This window comes from Chanos chanos, chromosome 8 (assembly GCF_902362185.1).
Source record: "Chanos chanos chromosome 8, fChaCha1.1, whole genome shotgun sequence".
Classification (NCBI taxonomy): domain Eukaryota; kingdom Metazoa; phylum Chordata; class Actinopteri; order Gonorynchiformes; family Chanidae; genus Chanos; species Chanos chanos.
In genome coordinates this window covers 10,701,521-10,725,021 of record NC_044502.1, presented here as the reverse complement: position 1 = coordinate 10,725,021, position 23,501 = coordinate 10,701,521, and the positions used below count along the sequence as shown (strand labels likewise).

Below are 23,501 nucleotides of genomic sequence, written 5' to 3'. Positions count from 1 at the left end.
GATACCAAATCTGCGAGATGGTATATATGCAGAGGGAGCTTGGCTGCACTGGGCTTAATGTAAATCTTTGCACAGCTAGACACCTACTCCCTGATTGTAGTCAGCCTTATATGTATACTTGAAACGTGAAAGGCTGAGGTTTGGCACAACTCAAGCATTTTTCTCTCACTGCTTATACCTTGCAGTAAGTCAAAAACAGAGAGAAATATTAGACACGAGAGATTTCGGAGTACGCTTCCCGAAAATCTTGAATAAACGCTTTTTGTACAGAAAAGCTTGGACATTTCTATTCGTTGAAATGCAAATTTTGGATTTAAAAAAAAAAATACAGACATGGGTAGAATATTTGAATACCATACTCCCACCCCCCCCCCCCCCCCCCCCCCCCCCCAAAAAAAATCCAGTCAGATATAAACTTCCAATCCAAGTTACCCCAACACTTTTGTCACTCGGTGCCCAGATCTGACCGCCTCTTTTGATGTTGTGGCCCAAAGTGGTGTGGTTGGAAATGTCGGTAAATAATGTATGAGGAGGTTCCGAACCAGTGTCTCTCTCAGGCTTAATAAAGGCGAGCATGTCTGCACACAAAAGAAGTCATGAATAAACATCAGGCGGTAATTAAACTCGGCGGCAGCAACTTTATTCATTAGTAAACAAGCGGTAGCGGCGGCTCTTGTGCGCGACGGGGATCGGAACGGAATGGTAATTGGAGGTCTTGTCTGATGCACTCCACACCGAGGAGGGGAGAGAAGGGGGAGCCCAGCGAGAACATAAGCTCAAAAATCTGACCTCATTATTACGAGAAGTTAAATCCCCAGCACTCGATTTTCCACAGCAGGGACGTCTCACTAAGGCCAAGCTGTCAAATAAGATTTTCTTTTGAATTTTTATCTCTTCTTATGGGCCAATATCTCCGCCGTGCACTGATTATAATGCGCGGCGCGGTCTTAGGGGGGGTAAAATAATTTAACCCCTGCAAAATGCAATGTGACGTGAGCGAAATGTTTGTGACGGGACGCTGTTTTGAATGTTTGTTCTCACTTCTGTATTTCCCTTGTTTTTTGTTTTGTTTTGTTTTTTTTTTTCTGTCTCGTGTCTCTCCGAAGCCTGCAACTGCAACCTTCACGCGCGACGCTGCCGTTTCAACATGGAACTGTACAAGCTGTCCGGACGGAAGAGCGGAGGCGTCTGCCTGAACTGCCGCCACAACACGGCAGGCCGTCACTGCCACTACTGCAAGGAGGGATACTACAGGGACATGTCCAAGCCCATCTCCCACAGAAAGGCCTGCAAAGGTATGAGGGGTACCGTCGCAGCATACCACGGACGATGGCGAATACCAGGGGGGGTGAGGGGAGGTGAGGGGAGGTGAGGGGAGGTGGGGGGTGGGTGTCTGGGGGATACCGAGGGGCATTTTGTGTAAATTACTTTTGATGTCATTTTTCTTTGGGAAGTGCCTGACTCACCTGTGCTCATTTTCTTACACAAACAGTGGGAACAATGAGAATGAAAATGAGATGTGTCCTCGGTGCAATCTCAGTTTATCCTCACTGCGCACCATTGCTTCTTTATTAACTCTTCGCGCAAGTAACAAACCCCCATGATGAACTGATCCGGTTCACAGTTGTTGGGCAAATCGAGGAGCTCAGGATATGAGCTCCTGCAGGACTGGTCTGAGAAAGATTTCTAAACATAAAGTGAGTCCAAAAGAGGAATCCTTGCATTCCAAGTCTGTTACACCCCCACTGGGCTCTGTCAGCAGGCTGCTCAAAGACAGGGATGTTGGGGGGTGGGGGTGTAAGGGTGATGGGGTGGGGGTGGGGTGGGGGTTTGGGGGGGGCAAGTACATCTTACTGACAGTGAGTTATTTGGATTCATTTGGGGGATGGTCTGACAGGACAAGCCAAACAAACAGAGCCAAGGTGTGAAGTGATCCGAGCTGCAGGTCAGATGAGTGAGAGGAACAGGAATGGGGCAACAGGAGGAGGAGGAGGAGGAGAGGGAGGAAGCTGTGGAACGAAAAGAGGGAAGGAAAGGGAAGGGGTCGTTCAGCACCCCCCCCCACCCCCCCCCCCCCCCCCCCGCCACAGGTGTACAGTCGGCCGGCGACGCCACGCTTACCTGAGAGTGTAGATAACAGAGAAGAAGAGGAAGAAGAAGAAAAAAAAAGGGGTTAGGGGATTCTCACCTCACATTGCCTTAGGGCATGATAACAGGAGCTGAAGCTCTGTGCAAACAAGCCCCTTGCCACACCTCAACATGTCCTGCATAGCGATATCTATTCTGTTCCTGTCCACAGCAGCTCAGGATCACTTACCCCAAAAGACCAGTGCTGGGGAAAATATTAGCCTTTTGCTGAAAGTTAAAGCCTCTGTTTTTCCAAACAGATAAATAGATAAATAAATAAAACCATCAATCAATCTGACAAAGAGAACAGTGGGGAATGTTTTTGCTCACACTGAGAATTGATGCTTCAAAGCTCAAAACGCAATGTTTATTTTCCCATCAATACGATTTCTCACTTTAGGCGCCAAGAGAATACCACACAGAATTAAATCCAATCTGGTTGTTTTTTTTTTTTTCTCACCGAGGTAACGAGCTTCGGGAGGTGTGAGAAACGTGAAATCTTTTGTTTAGGAACATCTCTCTGAGGTTTTGAAAATGTACTCTTTTGTGTGATACTCTCTATTTAATTTGTTCTAATTGTGTTTTTCATTTATCAGGCGTAGCAAAAGTCATATTCCGCATCCATTTTCATCAGACCAATAGCTCATTTCGTTCTCTGCATGGAAAAGAAATTGCAGAAATGCATAAGCTAACCAAAGTATCTATTCTGCCGCACTACAAACTGACTTTAACCCCTCTCCAGACACTCGTTTGATTCTCCTGTCGACTTGGAATGCAAACAGACATTTATCATCCGACTCTGTGTACCATTAACCCCCATACTCTGTGTCTGGAAGAGGGGATTTAACCCTTTTTGTTTTTACATCCTTTTCACATGTATACAAGACTTGATTCTTTCAGCATCCCATAACTCTAATCAATGGGTTTCACTCCGGTGAGACAACTGCAGGTTTAAGTGATGCATTTTATTACGGCGTTCCATGTTTTAGGCCTATGCTAAAATATCTGAGCATAATGATATAAATGTGATGTGTTGAAATGCATGCAGACAACACAGAGAGCCAAGAATAATTTCTCAAGCTTTGCAATGCTTTTTTTTTTTTTTTTTTAACACGAGGCTGGTGGTTTTGTCTATTATTGTACGACTTTTCTAGGTGTCTGCCAGTCAGATTATATGATTAAACATCCCAAATTAGTCTTTATTGTAAATCCACACTTTGCGCGAGTGAAAGTCAAATTACATTCGCTTTTAAAATTCCAGCAATTCAAAAAACTGCAGTAAGCCTAACTAATTATCTCTCTATTGTTTTGGCTTTTGGAATTAAAACCGGCAATGAACAATCCACAAAGTCCCTTGTGGCATTGAGATCAATTCTTAGGTTTTATTAAAAATGATTTGTTTTACTTGGAAAGCCACTGACCTTTTCTATTTCTCTGAGAATTGAGACATAGACAATGGAGAATTTCCCAGAATATCAGAATTAGGGTCAAGAACCCAAATATAACTTGCTAATGGACTTAAAAAGACAGCTCCAGGTACAAAAGCTTAACAAATGTTTAAGCCTGTTTAATTAAAGTACCCCTGAAGTACCCTTTGAAAACGCTCCATTGTCCTATCTCTATAAAGTATCTATAAAGTGTTCATAGAAAAAATAAACCGACCAACAAACAAGTTTGTTCAGAGTTAAGAAAATGCATCACTATGAACCTCAGGCATTGAGAACTGATCTGTGACATTGACCATTCCTCTCGCCTCTGTTCTCCTGGACAAATGTGCTGCTTCCAGATATTACTCAATACAACTGAATAGTATGAGGTTCACACTGTCTCATCCAGCTGTATGTCTCTGCATGTCTCTTTCTGTGTATGTGTGTTGTATATATGTCAGCGTATGTGTCTGTCTGTCTGTCTTTTTCTCTGTCCGTTTCTCTGGTCTGTCCCATCTGCCATCCACACTCATCATAACGAGATGTGCATATTTCTGTTTCACTACCGCTGTCTCTGTTATTTATCAAAAATGACCACAGGAACAAGAAGCTGAGCTGTTATATTATTGGTGTCTAATTGTATTTAACTATGACATTTGCCTGTTTTCTTAAGGTATTTTAAATGCTACCATTACTGCCGTTGGCATCATTTCCAACAAAACATCACTTTAGATCATAGCCAGACAGACGTTCACTCAGTAAAAACAAAACTATAACCGCAATAATAATAATAATAATAATAATAATAATAATAATAATAATAATAATAATAATGTCTTTAAATATGTCTTTTAAACTATTTTTGAACTTCCCTACTCTGTCAGTTATTTTCCGGGTTGACTCGTAGCAAGGTTTAATTCTTTCAGTCCTCTGTTGGTCTACTGTGTTGCATGCCACCAACCTATTTGAGACTGACACTAGGAAATATTGGAAAATTTCATATGCAAAGGAGACCTCTTGTTAATTCAGCCTTACTCCCTCAAACCGAGAGTTGCCACGCTCAGAATGGTAGTGTAAACAGATTTCATCATAATTTATGAAACTGGCAGCCTACCTAAGCAGTTTTGTTCAATTTAATCCTGAAATTTGCCAGAGTTAAAGCTCTAATGTAATTATAAGCAAACACTGTCCAAGTTATATGGCAGTATTCAGTTACATCAAAACAGACCTACAATAAAGAATTTGTGGTAATTACCATAAGGTGACAAATGATATGAAGCATGATCCCTGGTCCTTGCCAGTTAAAACATTTATCTAAACTATATTTAAAAATGTAGTAATGTGAAAAGGGGCGGCTCAGATGTGAATATGTTGTAGTGTTTTAAAGGTTCTGTTTCGCACCCTAGTATACGGTGTTTACCTGACACTGTATTCTTTAGTGTTGAACATTTTTATGACCTACCAGTAAAAAAAAAAAAAAGAAAAGCGAATCGTAATTCAAAATTGGTCATTGAAACCAAAACCAGCCGGTTTATTTTGGTGCGTTCTTCAGCTGACAAATGCTATACACCGAAGTGACAGCAATTATGACTTGAGGTTATTTATTGTGGGAGGAAACACTTCTCTTTGTGGCTTTTGGAGTGAAAAACGCACTGCAGACGCACAACCGTGTTAAATTCGGCTTCAGTTATAAAGGAACCTTTTCCTTAAAGGATGCATGAAAAAGTTTGCCACACACAAAGAGACTGTAAGTGCGTTGTGGGTTGAACGAAGTTCGATCTTTAATGACGCTTCACCATTTAGATTTATTGCGACACCCCTCATAGACCACAGCATAAACATCCAAAGCCCGGAGCACAAAAAAAAAAAAAGCCTTTGAAACGTGCATCTCATTCTCCTCTCTGACATGTTTGCTCATTAAGTTGAACATATTGCATAAGGGAACATTTGGACTGCCATCTCAATTCAGCCCACAGAAGTGAATGAGTCCTCGTAATTGATTTGATTTGGTAAATGAGCCGTTCTGTTTGAACACTGCAAACTGGACTGAGATCATCATAGGTGCGGGTTGTGCTGTAAATTGTTAACTATGCCAAAACAGGGTAGCTTATTGTTTGCCGGGCCGTTAACAGTTATGACAATGTCATTTGATAAGACGTCTGGATCCTTGATATGGCAATAATGTTTTCACTAACTCGACTGGTTTATAAGAGCTTAGAGTGTACGTTATACGTGAGCTGTTGAAAATGACATCACTCCTTGATTAGCTCCCAGGAGTGGGGTACACAGCCTTTAGCCAGTGAAGCTAATTGTGTCTCCTGTTGAACTTTTTTTTTTTTTTTTTGAGTCTGTGGTTGCTATGGGTATGGTGTACAAATAGACACAATGAATAGTTCATTTCCTCCAGTATCCTATCCTCATAAGTTAGGGGAAACAAATTCAGCTGGGAATGTGACTGAAAAGAGAATATCTAGTGTCACAAGCAATGGGAACTGAATTTAATATTGTTCACTCTGAGCTACATCTTTAAGTCATTACTTGCTCCTCCTATGCATATGTCTTGCATTGCCACAACAGGGCTCTATTAACCACAAATACCATCTTCTGTTAGGGTTTGAAAAATATTGTTTTTCATGAGCTCACTTATTTGATTTATAAAAAAAGGTGGGGGGGGGGGGGGGGTAGGGGGCTGTCCTTTTGTGGCCGGATTGAATTACAGCAACATTTTGAGTATAAAAATGACAGTTATGCTGAGATCAAAATTTCTCAAATGTGAAGAGTCAGTTGTGGTGAGACTGGTGTCATTTATGATTAAACCACATGATTATTTGCATGTCTGACAGAACGAGAAGAGAACATATTTTCAGAGCATTAAAGAAAACATCACGAAATAACACAAATAACAATCATAAGAAAAGACATTCCCTCTATTATTGAATCACACTCCTGGTACAAACAGAACTTGAGTTAAACAGGCCTTAGACAATTTTTTAGGGCCAGTATAAACTTAATTATAACAATACAGAATCCTGGCTGGTTTGGCCCACCTCCAACAACCTGCAAATTATTCTACTGGCTTAGAATACATACTGCTTTTAATGGGGGGGGGGGTTCAAACTTCAAACAACAGCTTTATAGTAAACGATTGGCAGGGTCCAAAACTTCTCACATTGTGCAATATGCTCCAGTGAAGCCGCTGCAGCAGTGAATCTCTTTGAAATAGGTTCCACGCTCCGTTTTAACGGAGCACATTTTTCAGCCTTTATTTGAGCGTCCCGTCGAGCCAAGATCTTTTTTTTTTTTTTTTTTTTTTTACGTGAGAAACCCTACCTCAGCCACATCAGAGCTGATCTCGCGTCTTCTTATGAGCGGGTGGAGACGTTTAGGCTGGGTCAAAACCCTCACCTTTTCGAGATTGTTTTCCACGCTCTGTGGAAGCCCGCGCTCGCCGGGCCTGTATATGAAAGTACAAAACACACCCCCAGACTGGATCTTATGGGATAAGGTATAATCTAGGAACACAGGAGCACTTTCTTCCTTTCCAACAGCAAAAGGAAATTTGGACAAGTGAAGCTTAGGAGGAAATACAGTGAGCTCCATATCTCCCTCAGTCATCTAGAGTAATACCACCACTTAAACACTAAGTGGATGATCACTTCAGCCTTTTTTAAATTTAGGTCCGAGCGTGTCGGAATCAAGGCGGCAGAGGCCGCGGGCGTTAAAGAGCGGTACACCTGCGACCCATGTGTGGCGCACCTTGATTTACTGAACGGCTCAAGCTGTCAGATCAGGGCTCGCTATTGGGCAGGCTCTGTTTTTTAACATAATCCTGCTCTCTGAAGTGAGCTGTACCCCCACCCACCCCAACTCCCCCCGCCATCTCCTCACGGCAGACTCAATTGACAAGACAATAAATTTCCCCCCCCCCCCGGCTCTAAGTCGTGATGGTTTTGCCATAACGCTCTGTCATTGTCCGGTCAGTCCGGGCGACCTCTTGCACTCTCGCTGAGATGGCAGACTAAACGAGGCTCTAGAATATGGTGACAGATTGAGGGGATGAAGCCCTAATCACTACACATGCTTTAGCACCTCCATAGCCAGTCTGGGACTGATAAGGTTGAAGGAACACTGATTCCACTTAGCTGTCGAGATAAGGGAGGAAACCATATATCAGGGTTAAATACAGGACCCATGGAAGCGGGGAGGAGAGAGCTGGTAAAAAACAGAGGGAGGCTTTTAAGAAAAACGAGACTCTAGATTCAGTACGACTTTGCCGTAAAACTAAACTTAAGATTTTGCAGGGTCCCCCCCCCCCCCCCCCCCCAAAAAAATATAAATAAATAAATAAAAACAAGGTAAAATGCAGTACGCATACACAAGAGTGAGATAACACGTGATTTAAGTCAGCGTGCTATATGTCACATTACAAATGACTCCACTGACCTTTTTGGTTTTGAAAACAAACTTGACAGAATGAATAATGCCGGTTTCACATCAAAGTAATTGCTTTTCTTTTCTGGAAGAAATAGAAGAAAACACAAAAAATATGTATTCTTGACTGATTGATTGAATAGTTAGAACAACAGCTCACTCCCTGCTAAGAGTTTTGTTTTCTCAAAACCGAAACTACTGGAAAATATAATGACATGGCTAAAATACGTAAGTCTACTTTACATTTTTAAGCAGTGTTACAAGCTTTTTAGTGGCGGTCCAACCCAGATGTGATGACAAAACCTATGGTGTGCCACCGATACAGAAACAATTGAAACCCTGAAAAATAATATTAAATAAACCATTGCCGACTTGGAAGTGACAAGTGATACAAGACAGACAAGGAGGGAGTGACTTTCTCTGAAGGGATTTGCCCTTTAGGCTGTAATTTGACATTACTAACGTCTGACAGAAGCTTACAGCGTCCATACAAGACGTTTGACATATTTCTATCCATTATTCAGACCAAATCCACGAACCATCTAACCTTTCTACTGTGAATAGGTACTTGCCCTCTGTGATCTAAACTATGGCTCTATCAGTGAGATAAAATTCAGAATTGTTTTAACCTGTTTGTGATGTCACCACCCACAGTTTGAAAACACACAGACAGAGGTTACTTGAACAGCAGATCTATCATGAGGGTCTTACTGTTGTTCTAATTTTGACTCAAAAGAAAAGGCATAGACATGAAAGGATATGTCATATATAGACCTCCCAGAGTGGAGGAAAATGTAACAGCCATTGTTGGCTCGCATACAAAGCTTTGTTGAAAAATGAAACAGCCAATCTTGATTATTACCAAGATTTCCTGTTGTGGAAACATTCACTGTTGAAAAGTTTAAGATTATAGTTGACAATATTATTTCCAGAGCCTCATTAAATCACAAGTTTCTGCATATTGCACTTAAATTAAACATTGAGATCTTAATGCAAAGTATGAACAGAGTAAATATTAATACGTTGTGTCAGCCTGAATACGGAAAATACTTTTTTTTTCTAAAATAAATGAATGACAAACTGTTTTTGGAAGTTCTTTTCAGTTGGAAAAAATATATTTGTATCCCACAGAGATCTGATTTGTCTACATATCTGAAGATCAGTCACTTTATATATATATATATATATATATATATATATATATATATATATATATATATATATATATATATATTTAGTTTAGTATTGTGATGAAAACTGTGGCACTTAGAGCTGAAAGTTTCTGTTTCATTACACAACATTTCAGTATTTAGTTCAAAAGTCTGAGCGTCTGTTTGTGTGGTCTGTCAATGATGACATCACTCTTCAGTGGCCAATGAGAAAAAGTCACCACAGAAGCGAGCACAGATGTCTTTGTACCACTTCTTGCAGAGCTTGACTTTTGTTGTCCTGTCGCTTTAATTGTTGCTGTTCATTGTTTGTATGTGTGTTTCTTCACGTGTTTGTGTGTGTGTGTGTGTGTGTCTGTTCTCTTACCTTTTCTCTTCTGTTCCTCACAGCATGTGATTGCCATCCAGTGGGGGCTGCTGGCAAAACCTGTAACCAAACCACAGGCCAATGTCCCTGTAAAGATGGCGTGACCGGTATCACGTGCAACCGTTGCGCTAAAGGCTACCAGCAGAGCCGTTCACCCATTGCCCCCTGCATAAGTACGTGAACCATTCTCGTGATCTCCTTTTCACTTTGGAAGCTCTCAGAGCAACATAGAGTGCTGAAGAACATGTGTGTCCATCGAGTGTGATGAAGTTTCATGCAAAAAACAAAACAAAAAAAAGAGCATATTTTCTAATATTGTCGTACGCTATATCTCACGGCGGGATATGGCTCTCTTTCTTATTCCCTCCCTATTGTTACCTCACAGAAAAGTTGACTTTAGCAGTAAAAACGTATGATTGAAATAAAAGGCTAGCAAAAACAACCTCTGTTAGGGTCACGTTACAATCTTGGGCATCAGTCGAAATTTTCGAGCCAAGAAAATCTTTAAACGAATCTTTAAACCTCCAATTTGGAGATATGGGCTATGAAATGGCTTCCATGCTTAACAGCGGTGAGCTCTCACTTGTCCATAGAATGCACGGCAACCAACACTGTATCTTCACTCTTCAATTTGAAACATTTTAATTGGTGCGTTTGTCAGTGAAACGTACTTGGAGATCAATCAAAGAACTTATGAAAACAAATCACTCCGGAGATATTCTTGGCAAGGCTTTCAGGAGAATAAATTGAACCTATAAACTCATCGGAATCCGATATTTTAGATTTTTTTCTTGGGAAAGTGGCAAGCTTGGAGAGATAAAAATCCCTGTGAATGAATCATTAATATTTAGTTTTTCATATAATTGCAAAATAATCTGGTTTTGTTTTAATGGCCTGAACTGATTTTACTGCTATATGAGTCAGTGCCAAGCTCAATTTTTAATACAAGGGATGGAAAGGAATCATTGCACCAACTACACATACCTTTTAATACAGTTGACTGTAAATCTATAGGAGTCAATTATGACAAACCGAATTGTTGTTTCAACTGGCAAAAGGCTCTGAATTCTCCTCTGAATCAGAGACAGCTGGGATATTTAACGAATGAACGGAGAAGCATGCTTAAAAAGTTTCACTCTTTCTTCACCATCACATCCAAAGTCTAAAAATAATATGTTTATAGACATAGAAGGAGCTAAATACGATATTTAATTTTTAAATATGTACAAAGCCTTGCAGAGCGTTCTTCTGTGGAATGCCGTTAATTTCTATTTTGTTTGTTTGTTTTGTTCACTTGGAGAAGCATCAAGGGAGTTTACAATTGGCCATTAGTTTAGTTCCACGATGGACCACTTGCCAAAAGTTGGATTGCTCTGAGCAATTCTAGTAACAGAATTGTTTGGTATGAAGGATTCAACCCTGTTTTGGCTCAGTTTTGCAAACATTAAAAAAAAAAAGAAGGAAAAAAAAAAAACATGCTACAGTCTTCAATTAAATATGAGCGGTCGATGTAGATTTCTTTTTTCTTACATTTTTTTGTTCAAACCATTTAAGTACTGATTCTACAACCAGAAGAACACGATGACTCATTTTGATTGAGACCATTTTTTTTCGTTGTCGTTTGTTTTGCTCTTTGTTAGAAGACTTGATTCTTTCTTTCTTTCTTTCTTCACTCCAGCCTCTTGTCTATTGCATGCCCAACAGTACTATGGAGCACTCTTATGTAAAGTTCTTTCTATGTCTTACATCTTAAATAAAACTCACGCAATTTCTTTATGTTTTGTTACAGTTTTGACTTTGTTCTGTCCTGTTGTCTTTACCTTCTCTCCTTGCCTTGTGCGATTTCTCTTCCAGTCTTGCAAAATGTCATTTTTGTATCACTATTAGCAATTTATTCACTTCAGAAAGAAGAGCTTTATCCTTGCATGGCTTTGTTGAGTGTAAACTTCCTACCACAGTGAAAATAAAATAAAACAGGGCAGAGGGACGGAAGGATGAAAGAATCAAGTCTTGAACACGAGCAGTTAGCTGTTAAATTCATTAGCAGGAAAGAGTGGAGATACAAGATACAGTAGTTGGTCCTTTTCATATCTCAACCTTGTTTGATCTAATCTCCTTGTTTTATCTAATCTCCTTGTTTTTCTATCGCGTAACTGGTCGTCTGTTCGCTGAGCTCGGCCGTATACAGCGCTCCTCAAAACACTGCATAGTATTTGTCTACGTGTTTGTCTACGGGATGCAATTAGTTAAAAATTTGTAATCGAGTGGGTAATCATCTAATCACTTCAGCAGTGTACTTTCTTCAAATTCATTTAACTCAAAATGTGTTGTCATGTTTTTTAATACCAGCGTTATTCATTTCAATTTGCTTTGTTTGCTGGCAACAGAGATTCCCGTTGCAGCGCCGACAACTACAGCAAGCAGCACAGAGGAGCCAGCCGGTGAGTATTCACACTTCTTACTATACTGTGGGGTCTGGTCAGCTACGCATCAATCTATCTAACAGAATTCATATAAAGAACACTTTGTTTTAATGTCATCCTTATATACTGGAGACATACATATGCAAATGAGTGCCCCTTCAATGAGACTTGCAAAGCATTTTTCATTCAGTAAATCTTAAGTATTAAAAAAAAAAAACCATTCTCGTTTACCACTATGTTGGTACTCATCGCTGTCAGGTTCGTACTATAGAAATCTGCTGGGAATATATTTGCTTTTGGCCATGTCTGTGTACACTCGACATACCTCTGACAGACTGCAGCACATGAGATGTGAATTTCTCAGTTTGATTAGATCTCTCTTTATACGGCAAATATTTCTCCACAAGTGGCATTGCATTAACACATATTAGATTGCTCTTGCTGACTTCTACAAGTGGCTCATTAACTTTAAATCAATTACCCATTGCCTTGGGCTGAAAATCCTTTAATCTTTTACCCGAACTCCAATTAATTTGTCTAACTGGATCACAGTGGGGTGTACACATAGCTCAGGGGGAAGGGAGTGTTCTTGTTGATTTGTTGATTTTATTATTTTTTCATTTTATTATCCTTGCAGTATGATCATATTTGATTCTGCTAATCATGGGAATAGCATTATGAAGTGTTCTGGTGCATATCTTTGTCCTAGATTAGTTCTGTTAACATACACTCTCTCTCTCTCAGCAGATATTTTCAAGGCTAAGAATAAGCAAATTCTTACATGTGAATTAAAAGGCTTGTAAACATATTCCGTCTAACATGAGACATTAGAATGTTGCCTAGAAGCAACCTCGCACACCTTCATGATATACTAAACAACGGCTCCTTAACGCTTACCGTTTCAAACTGACATTTTCAAAACGAAGTGGAAGGGTCTGTTCTCCTTTGTCCTTGTGGAAAAAAAGGGGTTTGTTGAAGGAGTATTCATCATTCTCCCAGTCTGAGGAATCTTAGCGTGCCAGAAAGGACCGCAGCTGTTCGCCGATCTTCACAGTGCTCTAATGCTTCACTGACAGATTAGATTGACAGGAGAGCTGCTGGTACATACACAGACTCTCTATCTCCCTCTAACTGCCCCCCCCCCCCCCCCGCCCCCCGCACCCCTTCTCCTTTTTTTTTTCTTTCTTCCTTCACCATCTTTTTCTCCTTCATTTATTCTCTCTTTCTTCTTCTCTTTCATTTTTCTGCCTCCCGTCTTATTGGCGCTTCAGATTTGTTCATACCGTCCTGACAGCCTTAATCGAGCTGCTCGGAGATTAGCCTCATCGAGAGTGGAAACTTTCCATATTGTATTAAAAAAAAAAAAAAGTCTTTGACTAATGGACCGGGGCAGCTATGCTGAGGAAGCAAATGTTTTGGCAAATGCAAAATGAGCAGACGGGATGGTGTTGACCGAGGGATCATCCACGCTCAATGGTTTTATTTTTACGTGTCATGTCCTGACCCTGAAACATAGAACTAGAGCAGTGCTCCCAGGCACATTTCTATAACAGCTATCTATGCTAATGGATTTATAATATGTCATCAGGGATCATGGAATTAAATAAATGGATTTAGCGTTGGGGCCTTAGGGACTGAGAACAAGAGAACACTCCCCATTATTGTCAGTTGTCTGTTTAAAATAACCAACTTTCTCTTACATTGATTATTGAAAGAACCTATATGTTTTGAAAACTATACACATATTTAAATTCAGTTATGTGGAGACCCTTCACTTTGAGCTCTGAAAAATTCTCATACCATATGGCTCAGAGGGCAACATTCCCCGAAAAAAAAACCCTGCATTCCAAAATCAAGCTGATGGAAAGGTGGGGCACCTAGATGGACACGACGGAATGGACCCGTCAAAGCAGACCACCCAAGTTTAGTGCCCTGAGAGTGCATACATTACCCCATCTCACAGGGTCTGGAGTCCTCCTCAGAACAGCCTAGGTTTTTTCTGGGGGGGGGGGGTAAATATGATCTCATCCAATAGATGATTGCAAACAGATGTGTCTTATCAGGAGCATCGCCACGTCCACTTGCGAGCCACCTCTTCCCCCAAAAAACTTTCTGCCCGCTCTGAGAAACAGAGGGGTGGGGGGAAGATACCAAGAGAACCTGTGGACTCTCTTTGGAGAAGGGTGGGGCAGACAGCTGTGTGGCAGGTGCCTCTCCGAGTCTAGAGTGAGGGGGTGGGGGGGGCTGAATGACAGAGGAATGGAGGAAGGAAGGGAAAGGGGGGGGGGGGGGGAATATTAATTTGTCTCCAGCACTAGGTCCCTTGACCACATGGATGGGTGGAATGCATGGCGAATACCTCCGATTGCAAGACTCAGACAAAACACATATTGTGCGGGGAGGTCACGGATGGTGTGAATCACCATTCCTAAACCCCTCATGCACGTACACACAGAAACACCACTCCCTCACACGCAACCATGCTTGAGAGAGATATCTCGAATACATTGTGAAGGAGATTAACGCTCAATAATGACGCCAGTAACCATAGAGAGGCCTAGACAAGGACAAGAATGACTGATATGATAAAGCCATCCTATGTGTTTTTTTTGTGGAAACCACAGGTTTTTTTTTTTCTGATGGAAAAGGGCATATTAAGGACGCTGCTGAGGCCTCACAGCCCAGATTATTTCACCATTAATGGTTGCACCTCACGCCTAGTTAACGCGCTGTCACTCTCAAGACCTCCCAATGGAAACATGAGATTCGGTCAAGGGGATTCTGTGATTAATAATAAAGGAACAAAAACAGAAGATGGAAAAGGAGAGAGAGCGAGTGAGAGAGAATAGCATTTTATCAGCATCTCATCATGGATGCTAAGCTCTCGTTTTTCATTTACGGCTTGGCGTTCCTCGCTCGCTCTCTCGCACATTATAAAACCTGCCAGACATGAGTCTCTGTTTTGCAGGCTGAGCTTGAGCCAAAGGCCTTGCCCACTCACTTTCACTGAAACTCATTTACCGCAATAAAGATGATCCAGTCCATTCTGTGGCCGTTTAAAGCGGGTGCCACCCTTCCCCAAAAAAACAAGCCCTCAAACTGTTAGGTAATGAATCTTGAACTGCATGCGCTGTCTGTTTTGCTTCTCAAACTCCTTGTCAGACCACAACAGACTCTTTTCCTCTCAAAAAAATTGAAAGGAAAAATGAAAAGAGACAGAGAGTGGGAGAGAGAGAGAGAGAGAGAGTGAGAGAGACAGAAACACTCCCTTTTGGAAAAGGACCGGCCCTCCTTTGAGTCGCAGCTCCAGCAGGGTCCTGGGGCTCTGGCTATAATCTAATTACATGCTTTATTTGCAGCAATTTGTTTCTCAATCAGTCTCATTTTGAGAGAAGAAAGCCTTCCTCCTGTGCCCTTATTCACACCTCATTGTTGCAGTTCCCAGGCCTGTGTTGTAGACAGGACAATGAATCTGATGTGCCGGCATTCCAAGTGGTCCACTGATCTCAGTTCAGTCCCTGGGTTTTCTAGCCAAGTACAGTGTTTGCCTGCTGTTTACCGATGAAAAGCACAGCAGGGTAGATTGTCAGTGTTAGATGTCAGTGCTTTTTAATAGGCCAAGAGGTGCTGAATGAGCACTCTTGTAGTATGAATAACAGAGACTCACTGAGCCAAAGGTCAGCCTTTGCAATGTCTCAGCACAGCGAAAGGGAAAAAGTTTCACACTGGGACTGTCAGCACTAAGTGTGACCCACGACTGTATTTAAAGAGCTGGGACAAACTAGCTATCCAGCAGTTTGCCCACAAATGCTTCCTTTCTTAATCAGACCGCATGTGTTTGACGGCCTGGCACCATTGATATTCTAACAATTATTTACCTGTTTAAGAAGCCTCTGAACAAAACCAGTCTTTCTTTTTTACTTTGGTAGGCTATTTCATCTCATTGTGTCTCTGGAACGATTGGGAAACCGCTTTTGAAGCAACATCCATCTCTTCTCAGAGAGTGTGGCAACAGGCCCCAGAACTAAATCCATTTCCCTTAACTCAAGAGGCAACACAAAGAGTACATTTGTCTTCGCCATGGGGGACTAGACCCTTATTGGGAATCTCAGGGTGCTCTCCACATCACCAGGGCTGCTACCTTGGAGGCTAGCTAATGGGAAATGAGAGGTATCAAAGGGAAGTATCATGACTGCATCAAGGGGGTTATGGGAAAACAAAGCAGCCTTTTCCACGGCCCGTTCATTTACATGAAAATCAGGCTGCCATGATATGGAGTCCTCAATTTTTATCTCCATTGCGGTTTCTCTGTCGTTTCTAATCTGCCGTTTCTGATTTTGTCCGTCCACGCCGCTGGTTTCGAGCGTGCTGGATATACACCCCCCCCCCCACCCCCACCTTTCAACCCCCCCTCCCTTCGTCAACTAAAACTCTCTCCCCGTCTCTCTCTCTCCCTCTCTTCAGCTTCCCCACACACCCCCACCGCTGCACCTCCTCTTTCTTTTGGGCATTTTTTTCTCGCTCGGCCGTTGCCCGGGCAACCTCATTCACACCGGGAGAAAAGAAAGTCTAAAGCAAAGTAAAAGGCAGGCATGAAGCGAGGGTCGCTCAAAACAATGAAGTTTGTTCATATGCAGGCGAGCTGAAAGGTCCTCTCCTCCTCCTCTTCAACCCCCCCTTTCCCCACCTCCCTCGCCTCTCCAAAACTGCCGCTCCTCTCCCTCCCACCTCCTCCCACCGAAAAAAAAGAAGGGGCATTACAATGTGTGGGGCGGTTGGGGAACGCGAGAAAACGAAGGCAGAGCCGATCCTCTGGATTCAATTTGCGTGTGCTGGAGTCGTAGTGGAAATGGAAACAAATTTTCATTTTTTTGTTTGGCCTTGTGTCATACCCTCTTCTCTGTAGAAAGGGGACATGGCATTAGGGCAACACAGTGGAGGTAATCAGCACAACCCCTCGACACTATTTTACACAGAGGGTGGATGTGTACGTTCGGAGGCCAAGAAATTCGTCATACATCTGCAAGCCCCTTGTCCAGACTGAAAAGGTGGTGAAGTGAACCAAACCTCTGGTGTTTTCTCCCTCTGGCAAGTGAGCCACGGAGCTTGAGCCCTCATGCAAAGTATTTCTTTCTCGCTCTGGCTGGCAGAGTGGACACCGTAAAAAAAAAAAAAAAAAGGGCTTTCCTAATGCTTCATGGGCTGCTAATTTTCCCTCTGACCTCCTTTTGTGTTAGTTTGACCCTTTCCTCCACCCCTTCACTGTCACCTCTCTGAGTCCCTATCCAATAAATGCCAAAGCTTGATGCGACAGACCCCGGGGGTCGAGTTCACAAAAAAAAAAAAAAAAGTTGGGAGGAGGTTCTGCATAGCCCTTAATCAGTCCCATGGTGGCACTTTGACAACAGGGGGAGAAATTGAGGTGGCGCTCAAAAAAAGCACTGGGTGGTACAATGAGCACGACCCCCGGTGTCTTCCATCGGAGGCCAGGGGAGGGCAACAGACGTCCAGCGCCAAACGCGAGGGACCTTTTGTGTCATCCTCTATTCTAAAGTACTGAGGGCACTCTGACAGAATGCCTCACAAGCCCTATTAAAGCAACACAATTGAACTAAGCAGATGGATGTCAAGAGAAAACCAAGCATTCAAGAGATATGCGTAGCCATGCCGGAGTGGTGTCTTTCTATCTGTCTCAATGTCTTCTTTCTTTTTTCTCAGTTGTTTTAACAAAATGTGTTTCACGTCGTCCATGTCTCTCTCTCTCTCTCTCTCTCTCTCTCCCCCTCTCTCTCTCTGTACCAACAACAGACTGTGAATCCTATTGCAAGGCATCGAAAGGAAAACTGAAGATCAACATGAAGAAATACTGCAAGAAAGACTACGGTGAGTTGTAAAACGTGTTTCTCTTTTTTCCACATGGCATCCCATTACCACATACAGACTTTCCAGGGAAGTAGAAGGCAACCACACACACACACACACACACACACACACACACACACACACACACAAGCAGCTGAAATCCATGCCCTCTACTATGTCTTTATTCCTGAGCTGAGTCCAAAGCCTACTGCTCCCTAGGGCACCCTCACTGACGGTGCATTGTAGTGACGGCTTACTCAGGGCTTTCAAGAAGAAAGTCAAAGGATCAAACAGGAGGAAAGGCCATCAGTGTGGGCTTAGGGGAGAGTCCGCTGACGGACAGCCCAGCAGGGTTTTTAAAGCCCAAAGCGGATCAAACCAGGGCCACTGTGTGACAGACAGAAGGGACCAGAGTGCTCCAAGAGATCCTCATTAAGGGAAGACTCCCTCTCTTTCTGGCCGGCATTCTGCGGGGCAGCAGGCATTCTCTTGTCACTGAAAAGAGGCAGATGTGCTGCCCTCGCTGACCAAGGTGAGGCCGTTTCATCAGCCAACCGAGACGCAAAGCAACTTAAAGAGCTTTGCAGATTTTCAGTGACAGACAAGTAAAGCCGCATCTGGTTGACTCATTTCAAAGATTAGTTTACAGATGTTAAATAAATGAATCAGTCGTGAGTTAATGTGCAAGGCCATTTAAAAAAAAAAAAAAAAGTATCCATCATTCAATAAAACCCTTAGGTCTAAACATAGATTCCCAAAACTAGATCTTTACAACAGATGTGATTAAACGCAACTAAATAAAATGCAACTAAGTTAAACAGAGTAAAGACTAATTGTAAATAAAGGTGGTTACATGTTGTTAAATAGATAACAACAGTAACTGTATCAAAACAATCAAGGGTAAAAAAATAACAAATTTCATAATACAATGGATTTAAGAAAATCAAGTCTGTTAGAGATGATTTCATCAGTCATTTTTAAGTCTGTTGATTCTTTCATGTTTCAACATTTGGTTTATTTTTATCTTTAAACAGATCAGTGAAGAAAACTGTCCTAAATTCTTAAACATTTTTGGTATCATCAATTGGTTTTACATGAAAATTCATCAGACTTTTTTCCAGATATTCTCTTGAGGTGCTTCCTGTGTCTTCTTATGTCAAGTCAGTAGTATATTAGCTAACAGCGAAGTTCTACGATTTTCACTGTTATTTGATCTGCACGTGCTGGACAACAGGAATATTTCATATGTGTAAATACAAGTTAAGAAATGAAGAATTATGGATGATAAGTGTAGACATGCGCAGCAGTGTTGCTCCTAACTGCAAAAGAATGGAAGGGAAAAACAACTTTTGACTAGAACTTCTAGCAACTTCTATTTTAAAAAAAAAAAAAAAAAGGAGTTTGTCATGCCTCAAACGATCTGAGTGCCACGTGGAGGCCCAGGACTCCTGCCGTGGCGTGGGGCAGAGCGAGGCTTACCCGTAGGTCTGGCATGCGTCGGGGCCCTGAGCACTGGGCCCCCCGCATGTGACGAACGAACCCATCACCTCCTGCGGACCGCTGGGACTGCTGTGTATGTGTGTTCTTTCTTAACCTCGCTAAAGAAGTGTGTGAAGGGAGGGTACATTTTCAGGACCCTTTCCACACCGCAGATGGCTGCTTTAAAAACCCCTTCTGCTTCCACTTTCACCGCTCCTCAGTTACAACCTGCCTTTCGTTTCTTCTCAGCAATGTACCCCCCCCCCCCCCCCCCCCCCCTCCACACACACACACACACACACACACACACACACACACCCCAGCCACCAACTGTGGACTTGTGCAAGTGTGTAACCCCCACTTCTGGAATAATCTATTTTTCCTTTGCCTTGTCATCATCAGGGGGGCTTTATACTGCAGCAGGTTTGGGGGAGGCAGGCTGGACTCCCCCACAAGTAGCACAGAGACAGAGAGCTTGGCTGGTGCACGGCAGCATGCTGGCACCTTCATGCCTCATGAGAAAAGGCCACGGGGAGTGAGGCCACAGCTGGGTCACAGCAGCAGCAGCAGCAGTCGCTGGGTAGCCAGAGCCTAAATGAGATTATACCTCCAATGCCAAATGGTGGTAAAGAATAACTGCAAAAGAGCAGCTGATTAATATTCACTTTAATCCGTTTTTTCATTTTTCACATTTTGCCAGCAATGAGGAATTGTTTGCCAAAATAAATGATCTTATCAAGTCCGGAATTAGTCGTAAATATTCTCAAACAATGTAAAACAAGCCCCCTACCAAATGGAATGATAAGAAACTCACCTGATTTGGGCTCTATCCTATACTTTGGTTAAGGACAATTAGCTGTAGAGATATTTTTACTGAGTACATATGAATGAATAGTGCCTTGCTGTGGTATTGGTGCTGAACAACAGTGTTGCACAATCAATTTTAGAGATTTATCAGACAGCAAAAAACACAGATGACCTCACTCTGAAGGCAAATACTCCTGATTTTGATGGAGAAAAATTTAACAAAGCTAGGGTTACCTTACCATATAAATGTATCTTAATAGTCAAGGTCAATGTAAAATAGAGTTGAGGTAGATACATGAATAGATGGTGACAGAAGGGCCGCTGAGGAAAAAAAAAATCTGTAAGAAATCGAGATACAGCATCCTCTAGGCGTGCATCCGAGGATAAAGAATTCCGGTTTCTCTTTCTCATTCCTCATCCATCAGCCTCTTTTCCCTCTCCTGCATTCTCTCATCGCTCCCTTACAAAAGCCTAAGATATTACAAGAACTTTTTTTTCCCCACAGTTCATGGTGCCTTTTGTTCCAGTCGCAAAACAACTCAAACGGCGTAAATTATGGGGACGGACCAGTCGTGAATGTATAAGCAGTTGAAACGCTTTTTTTTTGTGTGTGTGTGTGTGTGTGTGTGTTAGCACTCCTATGAAATACCAGCCGCCGGCGTGTCTCACGTTACGAGCCCCCGCCCGAGGCAAGATTAAAAGGAAGTTTGACTTGCAGCGCAGCAGCAACTTGAGAATAGATAAACAACTTAATCTGACTGAGTTTTAGTCTCCTCCTCCAAACATCCCCATTAAAAAACAAAACAAAACAAAACAAAACAAAACAAAACAAAACAAAACGGCGAAGGGCTCATCTCCATGCCATTTGAGAATTTGACAATTTTGGTCTGTTGAGAGTCACTTCATTTTTTACTATTTCAGTTCAAGTCAACATGAAGTAGTTCATTAGCACCTGCAAATTTATAGCTATCTGACTGCCAAAGAGTAAAGTCTTACATGACCTTAATGTCTCGGACTGGGAGAGTCTGCATGTGCATAGAGGAAGAATTGAGTTTTTTTTGTGTTCAGCACACTGAAGGAATAGACTCTACTGGTCACTTCGAGTGACAGGCATAGGTCCTAACAAGTATAGGCAATGAACTATGTCAGGACCACTGGGAGGACCAGGCCACAGTGTCTCAACTAAATCTTTCCCCACTTAACCGGCGGCGGTCAGGTTCAGGGCCTGGTGCCATGTAAAAATGGGACGGTAGGAGGTTTGGTCCTAAAACTGGACATATTCTGTGAGCAATGACGAGTAGTACATTTAGCAATAGATAGAGGAAAGACTGAGTGCCTCACTATCCTTCAGTGGCTCGTTACTGAAGAGTATTTTAACATCTTTTGCACAGAAGGAATGGGGCTTCCTTTTCGTTCAGTAGACAAACAACGTTTGATTCCACATTTGCCAACGTACGTTTGCAGAAGCAAGGACACACGCTCAAAAAGTGAGAATAGACCCTGCACTCACAGTTTGCTCACGTTAGCCCCCCCCCCCCCCAACACACACACCCAATACTGGAAAATTCATGTCATTGTTTGTTCTGTCGATGAGCGGTCGGCTACATTCCACCTGGGGCAAAGAGAAGCTATTTCCTGTGGTCTAAAAGAATAATGCCATTCACACATATTTCTCAAACAAAAAGCCCACATGACTCAGTGAAAGGCCTCACTGGTGTGTCTGTACTGTATGTCATTTTCAAAGGAAGTGGCAAAACTCTAAAGCGGTCAAGTGTTTCGGTTTCTCCTCAGCTGAAGTCTTAGTTTCAAAACACAAGGGAAACCAAACCACACACACAAAAAAAAAAAACCCTGTACAAATTAAAAGAAAAAAGCCCTGCTGCAACTAAGACTGTAATTTGATAATATGTATTACAGACTTTATTCTCATTATTGAATACCCGATGATTCCAAAATCTTAAACTGCCAAGGAACAAAAAACAAAAAAAAATCATCTTACCTAAAAATTCCCTTCTGTTTTTCATTACTGGTCCTTCTCCAGCTGTCCAGGTCCACATCCTGAAGGCAGACAAGGCCGGCGAGTGGTGGAAGTTCACCGTCAACATCATCTCCGTCTACAAGCAGGGCGAGAGCCGCATCCGCCGGGGTGACCAGTTCCTCTGGGTACGGGCCAAGGACGTGGCCTGCAAGTGCCCCAAAATCAAGCCTGGCAAGAAGTACCTGTTGTTGGGCAATGACGAGGACTCACCTGGACAGAGCGGTGTGGTGGCAGACAAAGGCAGCCTGGTCATTCAGTGGAGGGACACGTGGGCCCGTCGGCTCCGGAAATTCCAGCAACGCGAGAAAAAGGGCAAGTGCAAAAAGCCATAGGGAAAGGAGAAGAGGACGCGGGCCCAGAGCATGACAGAGAAACGAGGGAGGAGGAGGAGGAGGAGGAGGAAGAGGGGAGTGAGGGAAAGGAAGAAAGAGACAGAGGGACTCCACGCCGCTGCTTTGAGTAGAGGCATGAAGAGAATATTAGGATGATTTTTTTGTTGTTGTTGTTGTTGTTGTTGTTTTTTCAGATAGGAACTTTTGTGAAGGAGCTCACTTTGCAGTTTTTTATTTGTTCTTTTGTTGTCAGTTTCCTTCAAAATTAGTTTCTAAGTGTGGATTTGCCAAGTTTGCACCTATTTTCAGTATATAAAATAACTTGTTTTCTTCTCATGGCTTTGTAACGTTTTGAATCCATTGTAACGAACATTTTCTCTGTGAAAATCAGAACAAGCTACTGCATCAGATTGCTGATTCAAAAAAAAGGAGAAGTTTGGGCTAACAGCCAGGGAAAGGATATTATTCCCCACACTTCATAAAAGGGCAAATGTTGCCAAGAAACCACAAACAGCTTAATTGTAATGTTTGCATGTAGCCTCCTTAAATGCAGTTTTGTCAGAATTTTGGGTTGTTTAAGATGGTTTTGCCACCAACAGCTATCATGAACTGATTTCAAACTACTTCTCAACCCTAACACACAATCACACGCAATATCTTGCATGTTTTCAAGTTGAATGTATATCCATAAATGTACATATGACACTTGGCATTTATTACAAGTAGGCAGCTGTAAGAAGGTAATACAAGAACAATATAAGAAAATCACATTTTGACACTCTGTGGAAAAACTTCCAATGTTTAAACTGAAATTTCACAAATTCAGATATCAGAAGTAAGATATATCCTACAATGCTATCTTTTTTTATTTTTATTTTAAAAGTTTTGAATATGCAAATAATTTCTGACCGTATCTAGAGCAGGATGTCAGAATGCACTTCATTTATTTTTTCACAGCAACCTAGTGGTTTACACACACACACACACATTCACACACACACACACACACACACACACACAAACACCTCATTTCACTTTG

At 42.1% G+C, this 23,501-nt stretch overlaps 1 protein-coding gene across 1 annotated transcript in view; it reads left to right on the top strand.

Annotated features, from left to right (window-relative positions):
• The window catches only part of ntn1a (netrin 1a), a 51,676-nt gene extending 29,214 nt beyond the window's left edge, over positions 1–22,462 (top strand). The window contains exons 2-6 of the mRNA XM_030782632.1: positions 1,107–1,295; positions 9,545–9,694; positions 11,909–11,962; positions 17,753–17,827; positions 22,134–22,462. Coding sequence (XP_030638492.1) covers positions 1,107–1,295; positions 9,545–9,694; positions 11,909–11,962; positions 17,753–17,827; positions 22,134–22,462 — 797 coding nt within the window. The remainder of the gene's footprint in view (positions 1–1,106; positions 1,296–9,544; positions 9,695–11,908; positions 11,963–17,752; positions 17,828–22,133) is intronic.
• Positions 22,463–23,501: the final 1,039 nt, after the last annotated feature.